The sequence below is a fragment of the Hippichthys cyanospilos genome, chromosome 18 (assembly GCF_059441005.1).
Source record: "Hippichthys cyanospilos isolate Australia breed blue-spotted pipefish chromosome 18, RoL_Hcya_1.0, whole genome shotgun sequence".
NCBI classification, from domain to species: domain Eukaryota; kingdom Metazoa; phylum Chordata; class Actinopteri; order Syngnathiformes; family Syngnathidae; genus Hippichthys; species Hippichthys cyanospilos.
This window is the reverse complement of record NC_142386.1, coordinates 3083512-3101536: the sequence shown is the minus strand read 5'-3', so window position 1 is coordinate 3101536 and position 18025 is coordinate 3083512. Positions and strand designations below refer to the sequence as shown.

At 44.0% G+C, this 18025-nt stretch overlaps 1 protein-coding gene across 3 annotated transcripts in view; it reads right to left on the bottom strand.

Annotated features, from left to right (window-relative positions):
* Window positions 1–18025, bottom strand: part of LOC148408467 (polypeptide N-acetylgalactosaminyltransferase 10-like) — a 53746-nt gene that overhangs the window by 18800 nt on the left and 16921 nt on the right. For all 3 annotated transcript variants that reach the window (XM_088440033.1, XM_088440031.1, XM_088440032.1), the window contains exons 2-4: window positions 16904–17246; window positions 563–665; window positions 307–445 (exon numbers count right to left, since the gene is read on the bottom strand). In XM_088440033.1, the coding sequence (XP_088296159.1) occupies window positions 307–445; window positions 563–665; window positions 16904–17083 (422 nt within the window). In that variant the 5' untranslated portion in view covers window positions 17084–17246. The remainder of the gene's footprint in view (window positions 1–306; window positions 446–562; window positions 666–16903; window positions 17247–18025) is intronic.

The window sequence follows — 18025 nt, the reverse complement described above, 5'->3', positions numbered from 1 at the left end:
CATTAAAAAACCTGCAGTCCTTTCGTTCCTCTGTGGCCGCCACACACATACTGTAGATGTACACATGCACACACCGCCATTCAACTTAACACCAAGCTAGAAGCGTTATTCATTTGCTGTAAGAATGTCCATTTTCCCCACGGGTTGTACTAGACACAGCTAGAAACAACCTCCCCGCCCAGGACGGTGGTCCTCGCACGCTGCATAAAACCGACAGACGACGCCTTTAAAATTTTGCACGTGTTGTTTTTACTGTAGCTCACAGATCGAAGCGAGACAAGAGTTGAAGAGTAAGCTGCCACTCACTTGGGATGTCGGATGTCAGGGACGGAGCGATTGAGCGAGATTCTGTCACTGACGTAAATGTTGAAGCCGTTCTCCCTGTAGGCCTGGTCCACCCGGTCGGCATCCGTGAGAGGGAACGGCTTTCCCTGCTCGCCATTACCTGAATCAACCAAACGCAGTCGGCTTTAAGCGGCAGTCCAGCGGGATTCCCAGCTAATGTTTGAATTGCATTACGGGAGCAAACAGTGTGGCGCTAGTTTTATGTTAGCAGACCCACCGGCTCTGGAGGCGTCTCTTTTGATTGCTTCGTAGTCGTGCCAGTCTTTCCTCTGAGGACCATTTCTACCTACTTGATTGTCCTTTCGCAGTCTGCTAGCACCCTGCAAAAAAAAAAACAAACAAAAAAAAAAACACAAACGCAACACACTTAGCATAATTTTGTACAAAAAGTGACTAATGATATAAGATCAAAGACCTGCATGCGTTTTAAAGATGTGCAAAGTGTTTTGCAACTGAAGACGATTGTTGGCCAAACACTATGTGCGGTGTGTAAGGATGGCATGTTGATGAATAACAGGATCTGTTTTTTTTTTTCTCCGAAACCAATCTGAAGGCCAATACAATACCGGTATCAAAAGTGGGTGTTTTTATCGAGGGTTCGTAAATGGCTGCAAAAATGTTTTTTTCCGTTTCACAGTTTTTCTTCCCGCGAAGAAATTGTTCCGTTTTTTCGCGATCTTTCAAAATCCAAAATGCCTTTTCAACATTTGGAAAACAAAAGTTGTTTTAACAAAAATGCTTAATGGCATTTCGCCAAAATGAGCCTTTTTTATTGTAAATAAAGAAAAGCCTTGGAAAAAAAAACGAGTTCTTTTTTCCCTTTAGTTAAAGCACAGAAAACTTTCAGTTATACAACAAGCTTTTCTTGCCTGACGGTATCCATGGCAATTTTTTTTTTTCCTGAGCAGCAGCAGCAGCCTGCTCGCTGCTCCACTGAGAGTTTACCCTGCGAAAAGTGTAGTCTTCTATTTCATGCTGGGTGAAGCTCGCGAGGTGAATATCAATGCGGCGGCCGGGACGCGGGGCCTCATATGTATACATAGCACCCCAGCCCCGCTCAACACGCAAAAGGCCGTTGGTGTCGTCACCTCCACGTGCTAAACGACCGGCACGTGGTGACGTACCGGATCACAGCATCAGCGTGGGAATAATGAGTTGACGAGAAGTGGCAATTAGCCCTACGCTTTAAATACAAACGGCGCGACCAGCAGGCATGAATTAGCATGAATTATTAACCCGACTGGCGGTTCATGACGACGGGATAACAGACGAGAGTTTAACATATGCTCTAATATTCCCCGCTTGTTATTGTGTCTTGGAAGGGTTAGTCATACGTCTTCGGGTGAATTACACACAATTACATTTTTTTGTACACATCGAAAGCAGAATGGCGTCAAATGTGATTGGAAGGTCAGGGAGCAAACATTTAACTGAGATTGTTCAAATTCAGATTTTAAACATGAATACCCACTCCTTGTAAAATACTTTTAATTTATTCATTTAGACTCAAGTAGCGCTTGGCAGCCATATTTTGGCATAAAGACATCACTAAAGACTTTTTTTTTGTGGTGCCGCAGTTTGATCATAATCCCCTCAATATGAGGGGCTCGTTGCACCTCTTTATACTCATTAGAAATATGGCAAAAATGAAAAAAAAAAAAAAAACAAGCAGGCCTTAGTCGAGATTCCAACCAAGACCTTGAGATTAGTGAAGCAGATAACCAAAAGAAACTACCAATATTGTTATTTTGTGGGAAAATTATTGTCATTTGTGAAATTTAAAACCATTTTGCAAAGCCAAAATAGCCCCAAAACGTCTTTCATAGTAGGACTTTTTTCTGTGCACCCTTTCACGTTGTCAACTCCGTCTGGGTCACCATGACACACACACACACACACACACACACGCACTTAAAAGCAAGAATTGTTCAGCAGTGCGAGGGCAGAATGTGTCAACCATTATTCGGCGTCCTCTCATTCGCTCTCAATACAAAAATAAATAAATAAAGCATTCGGCTTGTTTCGGTTGGGCTTTGCCTCCTCTCTCTTGTTTGAAGTGTGCGCATTGGCTGATTCGCACACAAAGACCAGAAAAGCAACTGTGCAAATGTATACTGAAAAATATGACGGCCCTATTTTTTGCTCCTGATTAAAATTTCAGCACGCATCGACCCCGTCGTGTTCTTCTGGGGGCTTTTGTAGCTCGCTCGCTAAGAACCTTGAGAAAACGAGGCAAGGAGAAAGGGAGGAGAAAAAAAAAAAAAGAGAAGTTTTTAGCTAATGTGCACGCGTGTTTGTCGGAGAACGTGGGCGGCCCGACGTAATCGAGATGGACAGTAAGCGAGCACCGGTGGGAAAAAGTCAAAATCATCTGGAAGAGCAGATGGAGGGTATGATTATGAGGAGAGAAAAAAAAAAGCCTTAGATTCACAGCGTGCGCTCATTTCGAGGCAAGTGGGAGGAAGTTATCGATTGTAAAAACTCCGTACACGTTAAAAGAAACCGCTAACAGGTGGATTAACCTTTTTAACTACCGCCAGAGGTAGCTTGCTACCATTACCGCTCCTCATAGACAGACACATAAGCTTTTTTTTTAGGGTCACCTTACTAGTTTGAAGCCAATGACACATATTTAGATCCATCCATCCATCGACTGCTTGTTCTCATGGGGTCACGTGCGTACTGTAGCCTATCTCAGCTGACCTGGTTGCTAGCCAATCGCAGGGCACGTAAAACAAAATAGTCTGTTTTTGCGCTCAAGCTAAAATAATAGTAGTACCATGGCAACATATTGTGAGTGTCTGGGAACTACGGCGAAATGGCAATTTAGGTTAACGAATTCAAATCTATGATATAAAACACACAAGCTAACATTTTTGTGGTTGGGTTGCGTATTTCCTCAGCGGTCCTCATCCCATTTGGATGCGGCCGCTGTTGTACGGAATCCCTGCGCAAACACCGATTGACACATGGCCTTTTGTCATCGGTTAAATGGCTGACTAAAAGGCGGCATTAAATTTAATGAGGCGGGGTTGAGGGGAGGTTGGGCATGGGGGCAGCGGGGGTTGTTTCACCAGGTGCTCTCAGCTAGCTTCTTCCTCACGGAGGAAAAAAAAGTGTCACGCTTGGAATATGTGGCGCTGGTTTGGCACGTCCCAGTCTGTTGGGTCGGTCATACAGCCCGGCGTCCCGCTGAGCCGCTTCTTGAATATTAATAGGCTGTCAGAGTCTGCCTCCAATTGAGCGACTGCAAGGCACTGCGGTGAATTTGCGGATGATGGCAATTAGAAGAGTCAAGAAGTGTGATTTAATGCCTAGTAATAACCATTTGCTTTGGTAATGCAATCTTGTGAGCTGGCTGTTACGGAGCTGAGAGCATCTGTAATTTATGTTGGACATGATTTTTGTTCAAAATCTGCTTCAAAATGAAATGAGGAGAGAATTGACAATAGCATTTGCACAATGATGTGAAGGGAGAATCGCCACGAACAGAAAATTCATCACGAATTGGCAACTTCACACGTAAAGGACTATTTCTGTCAAAGTGAAGCTCCTCAATTCACTTTCAAGTGTTTCCTAGGCACCAAAAGAAGCAACGCAAAAGCACAAATCTGTCAATCATCTTATTTGCAAATGAGGAAACGCTAGTCGGCGAGCTAAATACAGGCTAACCTGTTGGTCAATTGATGCTTAATATGTCTATGTTTTGGAACAGTCTGCTAAATTACTAAGCATTTAAGTACTGGTCGGGTTTTTTTTCCCAACGTTTTCAACCCCCCTATTAGGGAGATCGACTTTTAACCACACAGCTTAAAATAGACCAATTTTTTTTTGCCACAAAAATGTGTTTGAATAACACAAATTCAAACGCAAAATAGGTAATATCATGTTTTAAATGGACAGCCGCAATCTATATAACTATTAAAGTCAGGGGCAGATTTATACTCTAGTCTTTGTAAAATTCTGAAAAAAGTATAAAGGAGAAATATGGTAAGCCATTTTGTCGCAAGATTTTTGGGCATTTGGGATTTTCTCCATTTCCTTAGGGTTGTTTTTATCTGGGCTGACATTGAATGTGGGAAAATGTTTTACAGCCTGATTTTTGGTACCATGTGTGAAATATCGCAAATAACTCAACGGTTTCTTTGATTCCCTCCCTGAGTAAGGTCTGAGGAATTTGCTCCGCAGCAAACACTTTGAAAAATGTAGATTCGATTCAAAAGGAAAGCGGGCAGTATTCAACCGTGCGGGCCCAATCCAAAGTGAATGTGCAGTCATCCGGCGAGTGGTCGTCGAGTTTCCTCTTTCTGACCTCTGCGGAGGGATTTTCAGATTAGGACGCGCCTCCCCGAAACGATGGCTGCCTAACCTCATTTCCATGCTGCCGTGGTCGGCCAGTAATCCGCCCGACAGCAGATTATGTTTGCAATTCAGTGGCGCAGGACGGGATTGGTGCCACCGCCGGAGGTTCAGCGCGTCAGCAGATGTTGCGGGACATTATACAGCGATACGTGCCAAAGATACGTGTCGGATTCTTTATCTTCCTTCGGGACTGCCTTCAGGGGAATGTTTTATGCCGGCGATCCTTTATTTATACACAGATATATACATACACACACATATATATATATATATATATATATACACAACACATATATATATACATACAGTATATAAACGATGCGTGTTTAGATAATTCCTCCCCCCCCCATTTCAAATTCTGTGTCGTAATCCAAAAAGTTTCCAGAGTGGTCCTTGATATTTTAAGGTTGGATGCTCGAGTAATACCGCTGTCATCCATGAATGATCACCTAATGCGCCAGCGAGGGGAGAAATACAATACATTTGTTTCTTCCCGCACTAAAAATTCATTTTATTGCCGGCGGCCTGACACTCTCATACATTCATTATGAGAAATGTTTGCCCAAGGCCTACAGCCTCGTAAATTACTCAAATTAAACAATCACATTTGGGCTTGTGAGACAGCAGTTAAAAGAGGAAAATGTGTAATACTGTGGAATTTGTCAAAATTAGCGAGGCGCGCAAAAGCATCACAAAAATTTTAAAAAAGTCATCTGACGGAGGACGCAGGCGCACTCCGCGACCCATCTTCCCCTTCGGCTTTCCTTGACCTCCTGCCAGGCGCAGACAGACGGCAGAGGTGAAAAGAGGAAGACCTCCGGTTCCGCCGAGACGTAATTATCCGACTTTCTCGTTCCAGCTCGGCCTGTTCCTCATCCTCCGCCTTTCAGACGCTCCGCAAAAACCATTTGCTCTTCTTATCCTGGCTCATCACACACAAACAAAAGTCACCAACCTGCCCGGTCTAAAAATAGACAGCCCGAATCAGCGTTCACCTCCAAAAAACACAAGTCTGACAAGCGGCAAGGATGACAGACTTATCAATTTAAATTCCTGACCTGCATCTTCTTTGAGCGAATTGAATTTTCAAGAACTCCAAACTGGTAGGAAAAACCTGTGGCGATGAATTCACCTGTGCCTTCCAGCCGGACATGACAGACTTTCATTAAGTCCCATCGAGGACACTGACCACAGTTTCACAAAGTGAACAAACCTCGCCGTAGATCCGACATTTATTTCTTCTTAAGCTCGGGCTCCAATGAGACGCAAGCCTGTTTTTCCGATTCAACACCTCGATGTTCTTTGACCGCCGAGTTTAATTAGATTTCAGCCAGGTCAGTTGCATATGAATGAACCTTTCCCCTGGATATCACAACACTCTTTTCACATTAGAGACTCTGCAAAATTGCCAGTGGACCCTCAGCTTCTTTTAAACTCAATTTCCATCTATGTTGAAGAAGACAAACTTCAATCACAGGTGTCAGACCGTATTTTCCACAGTGCGTGTGTTTATATATATTTTTTAAACAACAAAACAGTCAGAATTTCATTCATCAGAGTCCTTAAAGTCGATGTGACTGTTCACCCCTCAACGTGATGAACACTTTCAGGTTGGAATCGTTTTGAGGAATGTAGGAGGGGGTAGGAAATTCAACTTAAAGGTAGACCTCGCCCCACACTTTCCCGGTGCCACTGCATGTTCAAATAATAAACCACCAGTACAAAAAGACAAATACTGGGAATTTGTGATCTCTGGGACAAGAAGGAACAGAAAGAAAACAAAAGCAGCCACATACGATCCGGGGTGAAGGCCAAAGGGGGGAAAAAAGAAACGCCATGAATAAAATATCAGAAATGAAAACACGGCCGAGTGTTGAGTACTTTCCTGTCTTCTTTTTTTTTTGCGAAAAAACGAGTTTGAGAAAAGCCTGCCGGGAGTTTTGTCAGTGGATCTAATCCAAAAGCTTGAAGCGTCCGCCCCCCTGGGATCCACTTCCACGCTCTCTTTGCTGTACACGTGGAGGTTGGCCAAGCAGAGATTGAAGCGTCGGGACCTCCCTGGAAGCGCATCCCCGCAGGGCCGCCTCGCAGCCTCTCATCTCATCTCCCGACACAAGTCATTATCCGCAACTCCAGCGCGACTGCGGCTACTGGACAAAGGCCATGACAGATGGCCGCCTCCCCGCTTTCAGCCTGCAGAGAATTGCACTCGGTGCTAGCAAAAGAGGCACTTTGGAGACTTTTATGTTGCTCCCCTTGTAGCGTGTCCATCCTGCCAAATAACAGTGACTCACTGTTTACCTTAGCAGCTTTGGATGCCAAAAAGAAACCATTTCCTATTGACTGAGCGGGCTAAAAGGTGCTTTACTTACTGAAATATACTGAAAGGGTAGTTGCTGAAACGAGCAAACGAATCACACAGGAGAACATTTTGTAAAAGTTTGACGAGAGATTTTTATGCCGATTCAAAGTAATTGGAATGCTGATGTGCGTTTGTTCCTAGCACCCCAGATTTCTTCTTCTCTGCTTAGCCTCATAAGAGCACAATTCCATTGATGCGCTGTAGTAAAACTGTAAATAGACCCGTCTACAGCTATGTTTCTGCACTCACAATTGGGAGCATGTGGTGAGAAGTGTGTCCAACCATCAATAGGTTGGTACTATCGAGATCTGCAACCTAGCATAATAGCAAGAGGATTAGGAGAATTTAGAGGGGTACATTTTAATGTCGTTGGTTTCCCTTTGAGTCAAAACTAATACCAAGCCGCAGACATGAAAAAAAATGTTAAAAACTTATTGAAATACAACCAAAAGTTGCAAAATGTCTGCCTAAATAATGGGCATTGATCTCCAGTCCTAGAGGGTCGGTATACTGCATGTTTTCCGGCTTCCTCTACCCGATACACCGTTAGCAAGCTCTGCAGGAACTTGAAAACGATCCAAATTATTTGAATCAGGTGTGGCTGAGAGAAAGGGTTGAAAAACATGCAGGATACTGGCCCTCGAGGACTGGAATTTGACACCTGTGGCCTAATGATTCAGTAGCTACCCTCTTCAAACACTCCTACTCAATTTGTTCCGATTAGAAACAGAAAATTGTTCATTGTGAATGCATGTTGACATTGCCAATTCAATGGGGAAAAGGTTTTCTTTTTTTACCAAAACATTTCAGAATAATACATTTTAGAGCAGTCTTCACCAAAACTGTTTGTGGTGTTGTGGGAACTCCGCTGGTGCCGATGTTCGGGAGGATGGGGCAGAGAACAGATGTGGCTTACATAATGATCCGCAAATGAGTTGTCTCATCGGTCTTAATCCTGCTAGCATCCTTTTGGTGGAGCTTCCCGAGCCAGGACACGGATTTGGGGCCATTGTTATTCTTCCAAATGCGAGGAAAAAAAAAATAAAACAAAAGTCAGCATCGGGGAATGCTTTAACAGCTCAGTTGGATGCTTGTTAACACCAACTGGGCCCGAATAATGTCCGAATGAAAGAAACAAAAGGAGTTCTAGACAATGGTGACTGAATTGAAAGTCTCTTCCATGGCTTGACCCGAGGTTGTACACATGTACACATTAGCTAGAGGCCACGTGACGAATGACCCGAGCCCATTCGCCCTTGAGGAACAAGGCAACAAACATGACTAATCGGGTTAAAGATAAAAATAAGAAGGCAATAGTAGGAATTTCTTCACCTTGCTAACCTCATGTAGGGCCAACATACAAAAGCGGAGCTATATTTTGATTGTGTAAATTCCCTTTTTATACACATTAATATCTGTTCATTCCAATTTTGGAAAATTCAAGAGTTTTGCAATCTTACTCGCGAATTTAACAATAAGTTTAGTGAGTTAGCAGCTTTGTGACGGAGCAAATTCAGCGTGTAAATCAAGGTACTGCTCTGGTCCGATGGCCCAGGGCTGGCAATTGACTTGTCTGCTTCAATTTGCAATTGAAGAACGGCTAGGCTCACATGTATTTTAAATAAAAGCAATTACTGCAATATTTCCCCATCCTTTAGCTGGCTTTGAGGTGCGCACGGATATCCGTATACCAATCTGGAAGGCCATTTTGTGCTGAGACAATAATGAAGCGGACGCCTGACACACTAGCCGCGCTTGCATTCATTCTGAGCTCGGTGTCATTCACCTTCGCCCACGCGGCTTGTTTTCCCGCATTGTTTTACATCGCCAACGAACGCCGGAGAAAGTGCGGCGGCAGCGGCGGCGAGAAGCAGAAGCCGCGTTTATGTGCGTGTCGGCGTGTAATGATCAAGGGCTGGTAAGTAGCCACGGTGGCATCCGCTGCCGTTCTTGCGAACAGCTGCGGAAGGCCTCGCTCTAGCAGAGCAAGAAATGCAGCAATTTCTGCCAGGTCAATCTCCAAAGCAGCCTTGACCACCAAAAAGGGACAGACAGCCTCACTTCTAGCGCTTCCTCTAAAAACGGCGGTGTTCAAATTTTTTTACACAAATATCAACTAGGCATGGGAGGATATCAGATTCTGACTGGATGATAACCCTGAGCAAAAATAACACGATATCGCGGTATTGAAATCACAGCTCTAAAACGTACAATTTGAAAATCTTTATTGCTACATAGCCAAACGTTTTATTTTTAACCTAAATATATCATACAGCATTTGTTACAATATTCTAAATTCGGGTGTATTTAGTATGTCATTTGAAAGGCTGACTAGTCTCCAATAGCAACAGTACACAGATTAAACAATTTGAGGCTTTTTGCAAGGTTATTATGTTTGTTGAAGTCCACGCATTATCCTCCATTCCCCATTATGCTCGGCTGATTGAAGAGCCACAATAGCAGGTAATGCCCTGGGGGGCTTTAAGGGGGAAAAAAACCCTACATATGATGTCCAAAGGTGACGGGAGATGTAGTGCAATTATTTTGCCTCAGCGTTGACGGTATTTTCCACGGAATCGCCCAGGGAAGGTTTTACAAATCAGCCGACGCCGATTTTATCAACAACGATCCAGGGTCATATAATAACGGGTCCAATGTTCAGCAGCGCGGCTCACAAAGAAGCTTTTCAAGTCCTGTCGCTACTCCTCTCTGACAAACGCAACCGAGCCAGTCAAATTCTCACGGCAATTCCTAATGGATGACTCGTTTGTGTACAGTACCGTCAAATAGTTAAAACGACGCACCTTTTTATTGATCTCGAGGACAACTCTTTTATTTATCCGACACTCGGGAGTACAAAAGCAGCTGAAACAAAGTGACGCGCCTGAATCGAAACAAACGCGACACAAAAAGAAGAGGCTTGAGTCATGCCGCGTCGCCTGACGAGGACTAAAAAGGTTTTAAGGCAGCTTTTCAGAAACGCACAGCAAAGACACCGCAGAAGGTGAGACGATACCATTCGAGATTCCAAAACGAATCAAAACCTCAAATGAAGAGTGAAGTGGAGGACGGAAGCCGAGAGTTCCAGTTAACTTTTTGGTGCATAGAAAAACGGCGCTCTTGCAATCTGGGCCTGCATTATTGCTTATTATTAAAAAAAAAAAAAAAAAGACATTTTGCCACATTGATCACATTTTGATGCATAAATGATTAGGAAAAAGTTTTGTTTAGTTTGAATAGTTTTTCCACTCGTAAAAAGTATCACAAAGGAGCGGTAAAAAGGTGTCGAGAAAAACTGGCTTTATTTTTCGTCAATAATAGCAACCGCTTCTTCCATTTTAGCAGTTTTAAGTTGAAGCTACTTTTATAGTAAGCCTCCTAAGCCACACACACACATACCGAGTACCAATATCACAAATACTTTTGATGCAACCCCCCAAAAAAGATCATTTAAAGAAAAGATGAAGGGAATTTTCCTCTTCATTTAATTGGTAATCTCTACTCCAAGAGAAACGAGGAAATACAAGTATCCACTGACATCACGAGAAACGATATTTTGAAATCGGGCCATGTATGGGACCAGTATTGTTACTTGAAATTGGTAATCATTGATTATCATCTTTAATTTGTCGAAAAATGTCATATCAGAATACATCTTCTTTTTCTGTCTACACTGAAAACTCCACAGAAAGTTTGATTTAAATTCCTCTTAAAAGCAGCTACAAGGAGACAAAATTGTTTTTTTTTGCAATGTGAATAAAGCACTTTTACTCAATCGTTTTTTCAATTGAGTAAACGTAGTAAGAAAAACAAATACAAGTGACTGCTTTATTTTGGAGAAAAGTACCAGTATTATTACACAAGCACAACTATCCAGACGAGGTGAGATTTTCACCTCAAAAAACATCTCATTCACTGACGCCAAATGCAATTTGCATGTAGATGTTGAAAAGCGCATCAAGCCAAAGATTTTCAATATTCTTCGGGTCATGGCTCAAGAGATGCAAGGTGAACAAAAGTTGCTCTTCCAGTCACACAATACCAAAAAATTCTACAGTGCGAATCCTCACTGGCACCTTTTATTCTTGGAGAGGCTACGCGCTGCAGGCGAGCCTTCAACTAGCATCAGCGTCACCGTAGGAACATCAGAAGTTGAAAAATAAAGAAATAAGCTGTACGGTCGTCTGTAATTAAAAGGCCGACTTTTTCCTTTGCTGCACATGTCCCTGCTTTGGCTGTCCTGTGCAGAGGGCCTGAGCGGCATACTGAGCAGCTTCTGCGCCGCCGCCGCCGCCGCCTTGTGCGCGGCGGGACCCGGGGGAAGGAAACGCTCTCCAACAAGGTCAGCCTGTGAACAAACACCTCTTTTACCTGCTGCCGCTTGCCTTTGCCTCCTGAGGTGTTTTATCAGGACCACCAGCAGCGCCGGCGGCAGTCTGACACTCTCACACCGATGCGAGTCCGCTGCAAGCAGCGCCCCTCGTCTTTGCAAATGACTTTCAAGCTTTCTGGAGGCTTAACACATTCAAGATGCAATCTATGCGCCTCGCCGGTGGTGGGATCTCATCAAGTACAAACGCAGGTGCACTTTCAATTACCGACTTGTAGTCGCATGACCCTGTAGTCTACTTCAGGGGTTCTCAAATGGAGGTACGAGTAGCCAGGTATGTGAGATTTTAACAAAGTTTCAACAGGTATCAACAGGATGTGACGGCAATAGGTCATTTTACTTTCAAATCATTTTTACCTTCAATTTAAGAGAAAATTAATTGCAACGTACAGCAACTTGCTAACGAGCTAAACGCATAAAAGGCTGCACAATATACTGTAACATGCTGAAGATAAGAACTAACATTAGCTAGCGTGTTATTCAAAGTCACAAGTTGCTGGATTAACAAACAAATTTTGGGCGTATTATCATAAATGACAACATTCTTATAAAGAAAGTACAATTTACAGACAGTCTTGGGACTCGGACAGACAAAGTAACTCACTGACAGTGACTGCTCTCAACTGAAACCACGCCGTCCTTCCTCACCACAAAATGTAATATCAACAGCGGCCAGAGGCGGCGCCAGAAAACAACAATCAAGCCAAACAGAGCACAAATAAATGAACCATTTAAAGATGAACTAAATTAATTACAAAACATCCTCATTTCACCCATGCGGCCCAGTAACAGTTGATCCATGATCGGGGAGCAGCGGTCGGGGACCTCTGCTGTCTGATGCCCTGATGCAAACACTGAAATGACAAATCGACCTGGCCCCAGTTCCAAAAGTCAAGCCTTGACCACGCCCCTTAAAAGTGCGCATCCAATGCACGAAATACAGTTTTAAGAGCAAAATTCGATGTGTGATGACATCAGTGGTAATTGCGGGTGTTAGGCTTCACTACCACACAGGCACCATAAGCATTATTTTAAAGACCGCCATCCTGCATGGATACCTGACTCGCGCGACCGCGAAAAAGCCGGCTTAGATGGCCAGTGCTAAAGAGGCTTTAAAGCTCCGCTTGCGCATTCCATTAACTCTGTCACTTCAATTAATTTTGCCTTTTAATTAGCATAAGCTGACGCTGTCAGCTTCAGACAGATGAGAGAAACGGAAAAACAAAAAAAGGTCACAAAACAACGACATCTTTGTTTTTTTCTGTTGGCTTGTGTCTGTTGATCAGAGAGCCGTCAAAGTCAAACACATGCTGCAGAGTATTTATAGTCCATACGTGTTTTTTTTTTTTTTTTTTTTTTTTACCGGCAGCAATTTATTTAGGTGTCTTAATCTCAAACAGGAGCACCGACTTCACTTCCTTTATCCACAATCATTTTATCTCTTGACGCGAGATCGAATCGGCGTCTAATTTACAGGAGCAGATTCAAAGCCTGAACCCCAAAAGGTGTGTGGCAGATGCGCTAACCACTAGCGTAGGAAAAAAACAACAAAAAAAACAAATCGGCGCAGCAACTGGCTGACAGGTTCGTTTGATTTTATTGGCGGCCAGCTGTCACAGACTCAAATGATAATCTGCCGTTTCTGCTCCATTTCCAAGCTCGTTCACTTGCGACGTTAATGTCTTCAACTCTGCGGCGCGGAAAAGCAACTCTCACATCCGCTATCGTAATCCGCGCTTAATAGTTTAAATCCTTCCCTGAGACTTTTCTCTAATTGCTCTTCACCTCACAGGATTCAAAACGGGGAGCTGATGTGATTTCTTTAATTGCCGACGCTGTCCCGCCCGCTCCGGAAAATTCACTCCATTTTTTTTTGGTCGGTGCTTGTTTTGTTACGATTCTCCTTTCACGCACCTACACCATTTTTTCCCCCCCACACCCAGCAAGGGTGCGTTCAAAGGTTGCCGTCCCAAAAACTTTTTAGTCGGACAATACCCGAGGCTGCGATACGGTATCAAGAACGACAAAGGTGTAGCGGGACTTCCCTAAAAATGAGCAACATGGCGTCCATGCTGCATGGTATCTGTAAATGGGCGCGAGAGGCACAAGGTCCCCGTGGTGATAAATGTGCAGCGATGCTGCCAACAACGCGCGGCTGGTAAATGTAGCCTCCGGTGTACAGGCAGCCCGCATGATTCTCATTTGTCCGTGACAGGCCGTGAATCCTTGCCAAGTTCCCTTTCAAGAGCGCACTTCATCTTTCCCCCGACTGGGTGATGACCCTATTGCAAAACTCGCGAGCATCCGCCCCGTCAAAAAAAGAAAACTGGAGTTGCAAGTGTTGCAAAAAGGAGCCCAGCCTTTTTCAGTTCATTTCCAGGATTTGAATTTCTGCTTTGGAAACTATCCAAATTGGAAACATTCCGAAGGCATTTATGGGAATTGAGAATGGAGGGTGATTTATTGGAAAGGTTTCATAATCAAGCGTAGATGAAATCTGGTTGGTTTAGTTCAGATGATGGCGGCTCCGGCCTTTCGGTGTGGAGTTTACATGTTCTCCCCGTGCCCGCGTGGGTTCTCTCTGAGCACTCTGGCTTCCTCCCACACTCCAAAAACATGCATGGCAGGTGTATTGGAAATACTTAATTGTCCCTAGGTGTGATTGGGTTGTTCGTGTCAGCGTGCTCTGCGATTGGCTGGCAACCAGTTCAGGGTGTCCCCCGCCCCCTTCCTGACGTCAGCTGGGATAGGCGCCGACAAGCTCGCGAATCTGCGACCCATGTGGGGATTAGCGGCTCGAGAAAATGGATGGATAGTTCGGATGATGCTGAAATAATTGCGATTCTTAGCGGCCTAGAAAAGTGTCTGTTTAACGTCTATAGCCGTCAATGGCGGTGAAAACATTTGTTTTCATCAATTGCTGGTAATTCTGGGAAGCAGTTTGGTAGACCCTTGTGGACCGCCCTTTTTCTGTTAAGCATTTCACTTCGCATTGACATTGGCATGAGTGTGTACGTCCGTCACCGGTCCATCCGCTCGACGTTTTCGCCGGATTCGGCTTCAAAGCGAAGACGAGCCGAAAATGCGTCCATATAAAACTTTGTTACGAAAACTAAGATATGCAACGTTTTGCAAAGGAGTCACGAGAGCAAAATTTGGCAGCAACTTGTTTCATGTTCCAATTCATTTGCTCTTACTTTGAAAAGGAACGTGATGCTCCTGTCGGGTCACAAAAGCATGAACTTCAGATTTTCTGGCACCTACTGAAAACTCGTTGAAATTTCACGTAGCGCTCATTTGAGAAATGCTGCTCGGTTATTAATTGAACGACTCAATCGGACCGATGAATAGCGAGCGCTTATATAAGAAGCGTTTGTATACGCGCTGTATCTTCCCAATCGCTGACTTATTAAAAGACTCTGTAGCTCGACAGCTGTTATCACGCTGTTTGCTAATACGTAACAGGCGCTCTGCGCCGTTAATCCCATTCATTACGTCGCTTGTCAGGCGAGATATCAAATCGAGACAAGTCAACTCCTGAGGCGATGCGCGCCGAATGAAAATGCTCCGCAAATTCGTTTCAACCTCCCCCCCCCCGCATTAAAAGGCAAGATATTTCACAGTGCAATAACAAGCTCATCAACATTTTCCTATGAAGGACTCACTCAAAAAGGCAACAATCAGTTGCAGTCATGCTTTGGTGCAACCCTGCCCCTCCACAAAACTCACTTCAACGCACACACGCATTCCATGAAAGCTTCTATTGAGCAGAATTTGGCCCTTCTGAATAAGAGGAACCGCTATTGTCGGCTCGCCGGGGTTCATGTTGGGGGGAGGCGCAGGAGCTTTAATTAGAAATTAAATTGACACATTTTCTTATTTCAACATTTGTTTTATGGTGGGATGTATACTACCCACAACCAGCCGCAAAATACTGTATATGAGATGCATTGTACAATATCTCAGAATAAGCATTAAATCGGAATGGGACCTGCAGGCTAAATGCAATACTTCACTTTTGCATGAGGATCCTTCAAGGTTTGGGGTTCAAATCCCATCATTGCTGAAGTATTTGTAGTGACGCTACAGTTTAGCCAAGCAAGGTTGCCATAACAACACCCCCGCCCCCTCGTTTCCCCCTCGCCCAAATGTGTTCGTCGTCCACCTGCCTTGAGAGATGCTGCAGCAGGACAAGAAAGACTGGCTTTTATTGGGTTTTTCTTGTATATTCCAATGAGGGGGTGGCAAATATGGACAGCGAGTAATTGTGTCATGCTTATAGCTGGGCATCAGTACCATCGCTGACAGCGGAGACTTGTATCTTCATCTCACTTTGAGTAGTTTTAAGATAACAAACTAGAATGACGAATGAGAAGAATTGAAAACTGCATCAATTTTATGATGTTTAAGGAAAACGGGTTGAATTGAGGTAACTTGTTTTTTTTGTAGGGCATAGTTGTCAAACTCCACTCCTGGAGGGCCGGTATCCCGCATGTTTTCCGGTTGTCTCTCCCCAACACACCTGAATCAAATGATTAGCTCATTAGCAGGCTCTGAAGGAGCTCGAAGATGATGCTAATCATTTGAATCAGGTGCGTTTGGGAGAGAGGGTTCGAAAACATGAAGGGCACCAGCCCTCCAGGACTGGAGTTCAACACCAGTTGTCGCTGGGTAACTTTGTTGCGATTTTTTTTAATGCTCTGTAAAAATGTTTTTAAATGATTTGCACAGTTCCACTGTTAAACTGACATTAACTCTGTGACCGTATAATGTTTTAAAAATCTATTCCAGTGTGAAATGGATGTATAAATTCTAAACTGCATTTTAGTAAGTGGTAGATAAAATCTTAATTCTGAAAGATAAAATTCTTCACAGAAATGAATCCAATTGCAAAATATTTTAATGCACTGATAACCGACGAGTTAGTTTACTTCAATGACACAAATTAAACTAGAATTAGAAAAAAACAATGTGATAACCGACGAGTTAATTGGCTTCAATGAACGTCTTATGAAATGACACAAATTAAACTACAGTTAAATTAGAATATCGTAAAAACAAGGAAATACTGGGAGTTACTCGTTGCGTATGGCAATTCAATTAAATACATGTTGACGTCTATTTTTGTGGGGTTTGTTAAGGTTTGCTGCGAGGGGGTCAAGACAAGAAGTTTGTGAAATAATGGGGTCGGGGTCCCCTAAAAGTGTCATGCTAAGCTAACAAACAGAATGCTGCGTTCAACTTCCTCAACTTTGCTCGTTCCGCGTTGGCGACGTGGCTGCCGGACACACATCCTGCTCGCTCGGGCCAGTCGCCGACCGCGCTGGCTCGGCCATTATAAACAAGGCCGAGCGCTGTTCGAATGCGAACGTTAAATACAAGGACCCTTTGCCGACATGCATCCGCGGAACGACGGCGTCGTGGCCGCGCTGCTTCCGCCTCACCTGAAGCTGCGGTCCGACACCGGGTCCCTCCGCCGCCGCCGCCGCCACCAACGCCGCGTCAGGCGGGCTGTCGAACACCCGGTCCCGGTACAAAGACCACAAGCCGACGTTGGGGAGGAAGACGAAAGCCGCCACGAGAAGCCCGGTCAGTTGCAGCAGCCTTTTCTCCCTCCGCCTCATCGCTCCGACGGGGGGGAAAAAGAAGCGTAGGAGGAAGCGGAAGCAAGGAGAGCCTCCCCCGGGAGTCCACGCTCGATTCGGGGTATCCGACTGGAGGGAAGCGGGACGGAAGCAGCCCGTCAGCCCGGAGCCGTGACGCCGAATGGGCGAAGGTTGTCAGCCGCTAGAGGGCGAGAAGGAAACAAAGTCTGAGAGAGGGAGGGTGCTTTTTTTTTTTTTTTTTTGAAAAATAAATAAATAAATAAATATCATCATTGTTATTCATTTAAAAAATAGTGGAAAATCAATTTGTTGAAAAAAGTCCGAAAAAGGGGAAACTGACTACACTATGTAGTAGAGACAAAAGTCTCACATCTATGGCGTTCAAATGCACTTTGGAAATAAAGATGTTATGCATGAATGTGCAAGCTGTGCAATTTGTAAAAGGATAGTTTACGATGGAACAATATTTTACTTGTTTAAAGTTTACTTTTTACTAATACCAAACCATATTATGGTCTATACGTTGTTTGATGAGTTTTATTTCATTATTGATTGGCTACATCCCAAGAGGCTAAAGCATTAGTTTCTTTTCAAGAAAATGTCGCGGGCGGGCACTAGGACCATGTCTGTCACCCAGGAGGCAAGTTGGAATGAACCTTTGATGCGTTGAACCTGCTGACGTTATGGTTGATGATTTGTACAATGTTTTACAGTTTTTGTGATGGCATACAAAGAGTAAAGACGGACACTCGAACAGCAATGTGTGGTTTCTTCGTCATGCCACACCATCACAATATTGTTGCATTTATTTAGACACCCTTTATCTTAAATACATATTCAAATTCGAATCATTCCTTATTACGTTAAAATCCACGTGGCGTTCAAATGCACTTTGGAAATTAAGACGTCATGAAGGAACGTGCAATCCGTGCACCGTAACAACAGCAAATCATTATTGCG